A 12,420-nucleotide genomic window follows, 5' to 3' on the forward strand; every position below is an offset into this window, starting at 1 on the left:
CAAAAATAGGTAACTCAAACCTAGAATGTTTCAGTTAATGAAAAGCACTGATACTGAAATGACCAGTGCATTACCCAATATATTCAACACACCGGCAACAGCAAGCGTACCGGCCATGGCAACGGCAGCCAGAGTATGTGTTCGTAGATTTTAAAATCTTGGTTATTTAAATATGCTTGATTCCAGTCACTTTTGTCTGAAGTCTTCAAAGAGAGAGAGTCAAACCAGATCAATTCCATGGACTGTGAGGAAACGAAGCATAGCAACATAAGGAAAATGACTTGTATGATAATTTACCAGAGGCAGATTACCAGTTATATTGTTAAAACTGCTATAAAAAATTAATTTCAAATTTGTGCCAATGCCCCCACTCTCAGCCACACAGACCCATGTGTTCTGTAATACACACAGCCGACTTCACATACAAGACGATCACAATTTATTCTGTTTGCAGCAATCATTTTTACAATTCTCTAAATACCTGATTTTTAAAATGTAACCTGCACTTTGAAGTTATTTGTTATATCCTTCAATATGACCCAGGTTTTGAAGTTAACCATCTTTTTTTGTATATTATTTGTTTGCACTCACTCTGCTTGATGCTGAAAACAAAGATATGCTGAAGTAACAGTGAAGAGTGAAAAATCAGATCAAAAAATACCAGAAGTTGTTCAAAGAGTGACACACAGACACAAACACAAGACATGCACACACACCCAGCTTCCTCAGAAATTGGAATAGTCAGCTTTCTTTAAAAAAAAAGTATTATGGAGAGTGAAAAGTGTTTAATCTTACACCACCTCTCTTTCGCTGCAATCAGAATTAAACATGACATATTGCATATGCTGTAAGAAGGCGCAGGGCTTTCTTCACCTGGACTTTGTTGGCGGTTACACATTCCTCCCAGAGTCCACCTCCGGTCCAGCCGCCGCAGATGGGCTTTGCGTCTCTTAGTGACTACAAGCAGGGAGGGAAATGTGAAAAAACAGACACAAAAAATAAACAGGAAAGTGTTTACAACAGGGAGATGAACATATTCACAAAGCAATTACTCGGACCAGGGCTGGAAGGAGTTTTTGGGATTGAACCAATATAAATAATCATTTTACTGCAGAACAGCCAATGCTCACCACTGGTTGCGTATAGTTTTGGACAGCCACGACTCTGTACGTTAGAAAAGGTTCCAGTTTGTCCAGGCTTCTCCTCGTTTAATATTGCAGGATACACTACAAAAAAAAACCTTCAAGGAAGCTGGAGTCCCCACTCTTAGCACTCAGTTAGCTGCACACACCAGAATTCAATGATTGAGACCTGGCTAGTAACTAACTATGCTGGGGAGAAAAGCATGGGCCTTAGTCCCCTTAGCCTCAGTCATGACACTGTCTTCCAATGAACTGTCTACGGTATGAAGGACAAATTAGAAGGACTGTTCACAACAACTGCAATTATATAGAGCTTTGGGGAGACCAGACCTGGAGTACAGTTTTGGTCTCATTACCTACTTGCCTTGGAGGAGGGGGGGGGGAAGAGAACATAGGTTCACTAGATTGACTCTTGAGATGAGAGGGTTGTCCTATGAGGAGAGATTGAGTAGAATTGGCTGATATTCTCTGGAGTTTAGAAGAATGAGAGGTGATCTCATTGAAACATAAAACATTCTGAGAGGGCTTGACAGGGCAGATGCTGAGAGGTTGCTTCTCCTGGCTGGAAAGTCTAGAACTAAAAGTCATATTCTCAGGATAAGGGGCTAGCCATTTAGGACTGGTTTAGCCTCGACTGGAATATTGTGCCGATTCTGGGCACCGCACTTTAGGAAGGATGTGAAGGCTTTAGCGAGGGTGCAGAAAAGATTTACGAGAATGATTCCAGGGATGAGGGACTTCAGTGGAAAGGGCAGGGGAGCGTGGCTAGCTGAAGCACTCTTGCCAGCACGGGCTTGATGGGTCGAATGGCCTCCTTCCGTGCTGTAACCATTCTATGATTCGAAGAGTAAAGAATTCTTACTGCAATTATATAGGGCCTTGGTGAGACCACACCTGGAGTATTATGTACAATTTTGGTCTCCTTACCCATGGAAGGATGTACTTGCCTTAGAGGAAGTGTAACAAAGGTTCACCAAGCTGATTCCTAGCATTTGAGGAGAGATTGAGGAGACTAGGCCTATATTCTCTAGAATTTAGAAGAATGAAAGGCGATCTCATTTAAACATATAAAATTCTTACAGGGCTTGACAGGGTAGATGCTGGGAGTATGTTTCCCCGGGCTGAAGTTTCTAGAACTAGTCCCAGAATAAGGGGTTGGCATTTAGGAATGAGATGAAGAGAAATTTCTTCACTAACAGGCCATGCAACTTTGGAATTCTCTACCCCAGAGGGCTGTGGATGCTCAGTCATTGAGTAAATTCAAGACAGAGAGCAATAGATTTTTCGGTATTAAGGGAATCACTCTTCTTCTTAGGCAGACCCTTGGAGTTGATGATGACTTGCTTCCACACTAATACGAGTTCTCAGGTGACTGATAAGTCCAATGCAGGACCTACAGTCTCTGTCACAGGTGGGGCAGACGGTGGTTGAAGTGCTTGGGTTATCATGCGTTCCTTCTGTTGTTTGGGCTTGGCTTCTTGTGCTTGCAGTGAAGAGATTCAAGGTGTTCGAAGGCTTTCCCAGATGTTTCTCCTCCACTTTGAGCGGTCTTCGGCCAGGGATTCCCAGGTGTCGGTGGGGATGTTGCACTTTTTCAAGAAGGCTTTGAGGATATCCTTTAAGTATTTCCTCTGCCCACCTGGGGCTTGCTTGCCATGTCGGAGCTCTGAGTAGTGCGCTTGTTTTGGGAGTCTGGTATTGGGCATGCGGATGATGTGGCCCATCCAGTGGAGCTGATCTAGTATGGTCAATGCTTCGATGCTGGGGATGTTGGCCTGAGCGATAACACATGTTGGTGTATCTGTCCTGCCAATGGATTTGCAGGATCTTGCGGAGACAGCGTTGGTGGTATTTCTCCAGTGCTTTGAGGTGTCTGCTGTACATAGTCCAGCTCTCTGAAGTATATAGGAGGTCTGCTCTGTAGACCATGAGCTTGGTGCCAGGTTTGACATCCTGGTCTTCAAACACCCTCTTCCTCAGGCGACCGAAGGCTGCACTGGCACACTGAATGCGGTGTTGGACTTCGACATCGACATCTGCCCTTGTTAACAGTAGGTTGCCGAGGGATGGAAAATGATCCACGTTGTCCAAGGCCTCGTCATGGATCTTGATAATCGGGGTGCAGTAGTGTGTGGTGGGGACAGGTTGGTAGAGAACCTTTGTCTTATGGATGTTTAATGTAAGTCCCATACTCTCGTATGCTTCAGTGAAGGTGTTGACGATGGTTTGGAGTTCGACCTCCGAGTGTGCGCAGACACAAGCATCATCTGCATACTGTAATTCAATGATGGAGGATGGGATAACCTTGGATCTGGACTGGAGGCGACAGAGGTTGAACAGTTTCCTGTTTGTTCTGTAGATTAGCTCCACTCCAGCGGGTAGCTTGTTGAGGGCAAGCTGGAGCATTGCAGCAAGGAAGATCAAGAAGAGAGTTGGTGCGATGACACAGCCTTGCTTGACCCCGGTCCGTATGTGTATTGGGTCTATGGTGGATCCGTTGGTCAGGATCACGGCTTGCATGTCATCGTGGGGCAGGTGGATGATCATGACAAACTTTTGAGGGCAGCCGAATCTGAGGAGGACCCTCCTGGTTGACAGTGTCGAAGGCCTTTGTGAGGTCAAAGAATGCCATGTAGAGAGGCTGGTGCTGCTCCCTGCATTTTTCTTCATGTCCATTGTGCCCCTTAGTGAGCAGAATCCGCATTGCGACTCTGGGAGGAGCTCTTCAGACACTGGAAGAAGGCGATTGAGAAGAATTTTTGCGATAACACAACTCGAGAGCAAGGAAGCAGCTCTACTGACGTCTGACAGCCGAGGTCCAACATAAAACTCGCAAACTAAAGAACAGATGGTGGAAAAAGCACAGGAGATCCAACAACTAGCCTACAACCACGACGTGCGTGGATTCTTTAGCGCAGTCAAGACCACCTACGGCCCAAGCACCCAAGGTCCTACGCCATTGAGGGCAAAGAATGGAAAGGTACTCCTCAAGGACAGAGAGGCAGTCAGTGCCCGCTGGAAGGTGTACTTCGAAGATCTCCTTAACCGAGATTCTGTCTTCGACACGAGTGCCCTCGACTTCATCCTGCAGCATGCTATCCGCTAGCATCTCAGCACAACCCCAACCGGCATGAGGTTGAAAAGACCATCCGACAACTGAAGAACAACAAGGCCTCAGGAGCAGATGGAATCTCCGCCGGAGCACTAAAGCATGGCGGACAAGCACTATTGGCGCGAATCCATGAACTGGTTTTTCTTATTTGGAAGGAGGAGAGCATGCCGGGGATCTCAGAGATGCTGTAATCGTGACCACCTTCAAGAAAGATGACAAGTCCACTTATGGTAATTATAGAGGAGTTTCCCTGCTGTCTGCCACTAGATATGGTGATTTTGTGGGAAGGTGGAGCTGATCTTATTGTATGGCGGAGCAGGCTCAAAGGGCCGAATGGCCTACTCCTGCATCTATTTCTTATGTTCTTATGACACAGATTTAAGGTGATTAGCAAAAGAACCAGCAGCAACATGAGGAATCATTTTTTTATGCAGCGAATTGTTGTGATCTGAAATGCATGGTCTGAAAGGGTGATGTAAGCAGATTCAATAGTAACTTTTACAAGGCAATGGGATAAATACTTGAAGGGAAAAATTTACAGAGCTATGGGCAAAGAGCAGAGGCATGGTACTAATTGGATAGTTCTACCAAAAAGCCAGCACAGGCACGATGGACCGAATGGCCTCCTTCTGTGCTTTACCATTCTACGATTCAAAGGGGGGGGGGGGCATGTTAGTTAATTATGAAAAATATTCTCTCATTTTGTTGGTGCTTACATTCCTGATCACAGGAAGTGTGTTGTTCTCTGCCTGAAGGGCCTTTCGGTAGCACATCTTCCTGGGTTACTGCATCGGGTTCCTGGAGTTGGATCCTTCTGCCTCCAACAGACTATCAATATTCTTAAGACTCTCGCAGGTTCATATTGGGGGGCAACTCCAGACCCATCAAGGCCTCAGAATCTGGACTTCAGCATGCTAATGGTATTTCCATGATTAACTTGTATTTATATCGCACCTTTAATATAGTAAACACTCCAAAGTGTTTCACAGGAGTACTATGTGATGCAAATTTGACACCAAGCCGCATAAGTAGAAATTAGCGCAGGTGACCAAAAGCTTGGCCAAAGGGGTATACTTTAAGGAGCATCTTGAAGGAGGAAAGAGACGTTGAGAGGCGGAGAGGTTTAAGCAGGGAGTTCCAGAGCTTGGGGCCCAGGCAACAGAAGGCACAACCACCAATGGTTGAGCGATTATAATCAGGGATGCTCAAGAGGGCGGAATTAGAAGAGCGCAGACATCTCGGAGGGAGGAGTGAGGCAGTGGAGGGATTTGAAAATAAGGACGAGAATTTTGAAATCGAGGCGTTGGTTAACCGGAAGCCAATATAGGCCAGCGAGCGCAGGCAGCCGAGTTTTGGATCATTTCTAGTTTACGTAGGGTATGATGTGGGAGGCCAGCTGAGTGAACCTTGTTGCATAGCTCCTCTCCTGAAGATCGAGAGTGGGAATATTAGCTACTGTTGAAAAGGGTATTCCTGGTCTTGCACATCCATCTGTTAACTTCACCCGGCTCTTAAACATGGCATGGGCAAGGAGTCATGGGAGCTCTGCAGGTATCTGGCATTAATGTGGATAACTCAATGTTGATTGGTGCACATCAGCTAAACACCAGGGAATGGAACGCTTGTGGTTCAACAATGGCTTCTGGAATGTCAATCACCCGTTGAACCATTGAAAATCCAGCTGTTTAATAGAACCCAAAACTGTTCCCAGGATTACAACTCTGGTAAATGCTGCATCCGTGACCTCTCAGATGCACCTTGGACAGCAGAACAGGAAGATTGTCTATGTCTTGTTAATGACCTAGCGGTGAATAAGTTGAGCATTATTGTCACCTTGACTTAAATGGGGAATTTAAAAAAAAAATGTTTTCAGAAGGTGGATGTAGTGGCAAGGCTGCATTTATTGCCTAGTCTTAGTTGCCTTCAGTGGGTGCTAGGCCTTCTTCAGTCACTGCAGTTCTTGTAGTGATGGTGCTACCACGATGCTGTTAGGTAGGGAATTCTGGAATTTTGATGCAGCGATGAAAGAACAAGAACACAAGAAATAGGAGCATGAGTAGGCCATTTGGCCCCTCGAGCCTGCTCCGCCATTTAATAAGATCATGGCTGATCTGATCATGGACTCAGTTCCACTTCCCTGCCCACTCCCCATAACCATTCATTCACATCGCTCAAAAATCTGTCTATCTCCGCCTTAAATATATTCAATGACCCAGCCTCCACAGCTCTCTGAGGCAGAGAATACCACAGATTTATAACCCTCTGAGAGAAGAAATTCCTCCTCATCTCAGTTTTAAATGGACGGCCCCTTATTTTGAGACTATGCCTCCTAGTTTTAGTTTCCCCTGAGTGGAAATATACTCTCTGCATCCAACTTATCCAGCCCTCTCATTATCTTATAAGGTCACGTCTCATTCTTCTGAACTCCAATGTGTATACGCCCAACCTACTCAACCTATCTTCATAAGTCAACACCCTCATCTCCGGAATCAACCTCGTGAACCTTCTCTGAACAGCCTCCAATGCAAGTATATCCTTTCTTAAATACGGAGATCAAAACTGCACGCAGTACTCCAGGTGTGGCATCACCAATACCCTTTACAGTTGTAGCAGGACTTCTCTGCTTTTATACTCTATCTCCCTTGCAATAAAGGCCAACATTCCATTTGCCTTCCTGATTATTTGCCGTACCTGCATACTAACTTTTTGTGTTTCATGCACAAGGACCCCCAGGTCATTCTGTACTGAAGTACTTTGCAATTTTTCTCCATTTAAATTATAATCTGCTTTTCTATTTTTTTCTGCCAAAGTGGATAGCCTCATATCTTTTTGCCCACTCACTTAGCCTGTCTATATCCCTTTGCAGATTATTTGTGTCCTCCTCACAATTTGCTTTCCCACCCATCTTTGTATCATCAGCAAACTGGGCTACATCAATCCCTTTTGTTCACATTAATTGTAACTTTCATACTTCTGGAGATTTATCAGCAAACTTGGCTACATTACACTCGGTCCCTTCATCCAAGTCATTAATATAGATTGTAAATAGTTGAGGATCCAGCACTGATCCCTGCGGCACCCCACTAGTTACTGTATGCCAACCAGAAAATGACCCGTTTGTCCCCACTCTCTGTTTTCTGTTAGTTAGCCAATCCTGAATCCATGCTAATATATTACCCCCAACCCCGTGAACTTTTATCATGCAGTAACCTTTTATGTGGCACCTTATCGAATGCCTTCTGGAAATCAAAATACACCAGATTCACTGGTTCTCCCTTATCTACCCTACTCGTTACATCCTCAAAAAACTCCTGCAAATTTGTCAAACATGATTTCCCTTTCATAAAACCATGCTGACTCTGCTTGATTGAATTATGTTTTTCCAAATGTCCTGCTACTGCTTCCTTAATAATGGACTCCAATATTTTTCCAATGACAGATGTTAGACTAACTGGTCTATAGTTCCCTGCTTTTTGTCTGCCTTCTTTTTCAAAACGTATAAGATTATGATGGAGCTTGACAAGGTGGATGCAGAGAGGATGGTTCCACTGATGGGGGAGACTAGAATTAGAGGGCATGATCTTAGAATAAGGGGCCGCCCATTTAAAACAGAGATGAGGAGAAATTTCTTCTGAGGGTTGTAAATCTGTGGAATTCGTTGCCTCAGAGAGCTGTGGAAGCTGGGACATTGAATAAATTTAAGACAGAAATAGACAGTTTTTTAAACGATAAGGGGATAAGGGGTTATGGGGAGCGGGCGGGGAAGTGGAGCTGAGTCCATGATCAGATCAGCCATGATCTTATTGAATGGCGGAGCAGGCTCGAGGGGCCGTATGGCCTATTCCTGTTCCTATTTCTTATGCTCTTATGGTCACTCATTCCTAGAGGATCCTAGAGGATCCTTTACTAGGAAATTGTTTATTAATCCTGTCTCATTATACAGTACCAGATCTAAGATAGCCTGCTTCCTGGTTGGTTCTGCAACGTACTGTTCAAGGAAACTATGAACTCTTCCTCAAGGCTACCCTGGCCAATTTGCTTTGTCCAATCAATGTGAAGGTTAAAATCGCCCATGATTATTGCTGTTCCTTTTTTAAAGCCTCCATTATTTCTTGATTTATACTCTGTCCGACAGTGTATCTACTGTTGGGGGTCTATAGACTACGCCCACCCCTTATTATTCCTTATCTCCAACCAAACTGATTCAACAGTGGTACATGTCCAAGTCAGGTCAATGTGAGACTTAGAGGGGAACTTGGAGGTGATGGTGTACTCGTGCATCTGTTGCTCTTGTCCTTCTTGGTAGAGATCAGAAGGCTGGAAACAAGGATCAGTGATGCACCCCGGGATGCTAGCCAGTCCCACAGAAGTTCCCTCCCCCATTATGCCTGTGTTGGAATCATACTCTGGTACAATGTTTTTAAATCAAAAGCTAACAAACCTGAAAGACATTTATTTTCTACTATATAGAGGGTCACTCAACACAGCAATGGTTTCTCTGAATTAGTTGCTTGGTTAAGTCAAAGTCCAAGCATCCCAATCATTCTTCCAGCCCGGCTACCACAAATGGTTTCATTTTTAGTACTGACAATGAAATTACTGATGAGCAATACCTCTTTTAACACTCTTGAGTACTGACCACCTTCCAGCATTAGGAAATATCCATTATCATCCTGAAGACTTTGTAAGCACCAAATTTGAGTCACTGTGTGCTGTGGACTCACATCCCCAAGGACTCGATGAATAGTTTATAAATGAGAGAAGGGAAGAGGTAAGTTTCCCTCTGCCTGACACAGATGTGATCCGATAGATTAGGTTCTGGAGGGTGAAAGGACCCACTACAAGGCCTAGACATCCACCAGAGAAGAAACTCCCCCCCCCCCACCCCCCACCGCCCCCTACCGGGCTGGATTTGAAACCTAGTTTCAGGGGTGCAAGGACGATACTCATAAAAAGAATAAATTTACAGAACAACTTTTGAGCACCAATTATCTTATGATTATGCGCACTTAACTATTTGTACCCACAATACTCAAGAGTTTTAAATTCGGATTTGCTTTTGTACAACAAAATGATTTAAAACAATCACTTAAAATGAACTGGAAATAGTTGATTAAACACAATATGGAAATTACATGAAGAGACAACATTATAACTATTACTGAGACATGGCTGAAAGAAGGGCAGGTATGGCAGCTCAACATTCCTGGTTACAGGGTTTTCAGATTGGATAGAGGGTAAACAAGGGGGAGGGGGGGTCGCAGTATTAATTAAAGAAACAATTACAGCTGTGAGAAGGGATGCTATGTTAGAGCGGTCATCAAACAAGGCCATATGGGTTGAATTGAATAACAAAAAAGGGGCAATCACACTACTGGGAGTGTACTATAGACCCCCAAACAATCAGAGGGAGATAGAAGAACAAATATGTGGGCAAATTGCTGCAAAGTGCAAAAGCTATAGAACTGTAATAGTAGGGGTATTTCAACTACCCTAATATTAACTGGGAAAAAGGTAGTGTGAATGATACAGAGGGTGCGGAATTCCTAAAGTGCATTCAGGAGAACTTCTTTAGCCATTATGTAACAAGCCCAACAAGGGTGGGGGCGGTTCTGGACTTGGTTTTGGGGAATGAAGGAATAGGTGGAAGGGGTATCAGTGGGAGAGCATTTTGGTGCTAGTGAGCATAATTCAGTAAGATTTAGGATAGTTATGGAAAAGGACAAAGGTGGACCAGGAATAAAAGTTCTCAATTGGAGTAAAATCAATTTTGCCTAGCTGAGAGGGGATTTGGCCAAAGTGGACTGGAAACGGCTACTTGATGGTAAATCAGTGCCAGATCAGTGGGAGGCATTCAAGGGGGAGATCCTGAGGGTACAGAGCAAGTATGTTTCCTTAAAAAAAAGGGGCTAACAAATCTAGAGCCCCTTGGATGTCAAGGGATATACAGGGTAAGATAAAGAAAAAAAGAGAAGCTTATGACAGATACCGAGAACGCAATACTGCAGAAACTCTAGGAGTATAAGAAGTGCAGGGGTGCAATTTAAAAAGATATAAGGAAAGCAAAGAGAGCGCATGAAAGAATGTTGGCAATTAAAATCAGGGAAACCCAAAGATGTTTTGTACATTAAGAACAAGAGGGTAACTAAAGAAAGAATGGGGCTTATTAGAGTACATAAAGGAAATATGTATGTGGAGACAGAGACGTGAGTATGATTCTTAATGAATAATTTGCATCTGTTTTCACAAAAGACGGGGTGATGTAGACTTTGCAATGAGGGAGGAGGAGTGTGAAATATTAGACGCAATAAACATAGTAAGAGAGGAAGTATTAAGGGGCTTAGCAGCTTTGAAAGTGGATATATTCCCAGGCCCGGATGAAATGTATCACAGGCTGTTAAGAGAAGCAAAAGAGAAAATAGCAGATGCTCTGACCATCATTTTCCAATCCTCTCTGCCTACAGGTGTGGTGCCAGAAGACTGGAGGACTGCTAATGTTGTACCTTTGTTTAGAAAGAGAGAAAGGGATAGACCGAATAATTACAGGCCAGTCAGCCTAACTTCAGTGGTGGGAAAATTATTGGAAAAATCCTGAGGGACAGGATAAATCTTCATTTGGAAAGACATGGATTAATCAAGGACAGTCAGCATGGATTTCTCAAGGGAAGGTCGTGTCTGACTAACTTGATTGAATTTTGAGAGGCGATAACCAGGAGGGTCGATGAGGGCAGTGCGTACGATGTAGTGTATCTGGATTTTAGAAAAGCTTTTGATAAGGTCCCACATGGCAGACTGGTCACAAAAGTAAAAGCCCGTGGGATCCAGGGCAAAGTGGCAAGTTGGATCCAAAATTGGCTCAGAGACAGGAAGCAAAGGGTAATGGTTGATGGGTGTTTTTGACTGGAAGGCTGTATCCAGTGGAGATCCAGTGGTCCCTTGCTTTTTGTGGTATATATCAATGAGTTGGATTTGAATGTTGGGGGTATGATTAAGATGTTTGGAGATGACACTAAAATAGGCTGTGTGGTTGATAATGAAGAAGAAAGCTGCGGACTGCAGGAAGATATCAATGTACTGGTCAGGTGGGCAGAACAGTGGCAAATGGAATTCAATCTGGCTAAGTGTGAGGTAATGCATTTGGGGAGGTCTAACAAGGCAAGGGAATACACATTAAATGGTATGACACATAAAAATTGTAGAGGAACAAAGGGACTTTGGAGTGCAGGTCCACAGATCCCTGAAGGTAGCATGCCTGGTAGATAAGGTGGTTCAGAAGGCATATGGAATACTTGCCTTTATTAGTTGAGGCATGGAATACAAGAGCAAGGAGGTTATGCTTGAACTGTATAAAACACTGGTTAGGCTGCTGCTTTGAGTACTGTATGCAGTTCTGGTCACCGCATTACAGGAAAGGTGTGATTGCACTAGAAAGGGTGCAGAGCAGATTTACAAGAATATTGCCTGGAGTGGAGAATTTTGGCTATGAGGAAAGATTGGAGATGCTGGGGCTGTTTTCTTTAGAACAGAGGAGGCTGAGGGGAGACCTGATTGAGGTGTATAAAATTATGAGGGGCCTGGATAGAGTGGACAGGAAGGACCTGTTTCCCTTGGCAGATGGGTCAACAACCAGGGGGCATAGATTTAAAATAATTGGGGAGCGGTTTAGAGGAGATATATGGAGAAATGTCTTCACCCAGAGGGTGGTGGTGGTCTGGAACTCGCTGCCTGAAAGGGTGGTAGAGGCATAAACCCTCACCACATTTAAAAAATACTTGTATGTGCACTTAAAGTGCTGTAACCTACAGGGCTACAGACCAAGAGCTGGAAAGTGGGATTAGGCTGGTTAGCTCTTGGTCGGCCGGCGTGGACACGATGGGCCAAAATGGCCTCCTTCCATGCTGTAAATTTCTATGGTTCTATGAACAACTTTAAGAACGAAATGAGAAAATGAGTAGAAATCAATTAGTTCACAATAAATTAGTCGGTGGAAACATTTAGATGCAATAGGAACATCGGAAGTGCTAGTTGTGAAAAGACCAGAGCCCATCAAGTTCACCTTCTACCATCCTTGTAGTTGCATGGTGCAACAACTGATTAATCATAGAAATCGATTAATCATAGCAATCGATCGCTATCAAAAGATCCAGTCATGAGGTGACGAAAATC

The 12,420-nt window shown here is 44.0% G+C and overlaps 1 protein-coding gene across 2 annotated transcripts in view; it reads right to left on the reverse strand.

Moving 5' to 3' along the window:
* Positions 1-12,420, reverse strand: part of sh3pxd2aa (SH3 and PX domains 2Aa) — a 482,983-nt gene that overhangs the window by 72,098 nt on the left and 398,465 nt on the right. The window contains exon 9 of one of the 2 annotated variants that reach the window (XM_070876344.1): positions 874-957. The exons of the other annotated variant lie outside the window; for it this stretch is intronic. Within the exon in view, the coding sequence (XP_070732445.1) occupies positions 874-957 (84 nt within the window). The remainder of the gene's footprint in view (positions 1-873; positions 958-12,420) is intronic. 2 annotated transcript variants of the gene reach the window in all.

Source organism: Pristiophorus japonicus, chromosome 3, assembly GCF_044704955.1.
Source record: "Pristiophorus japonicus isolate sPriJap1 chromosome 3, sPriJap1.hap1, whole genome shotgun sequence".
Classification (NCBI taxonomy): domain Eukaryota; kingdom Metazoa; phylum Chordata; class Chondrichthyes; family Pristiophoridae; genus Pristiophorus; species Pristiophorus japonicus.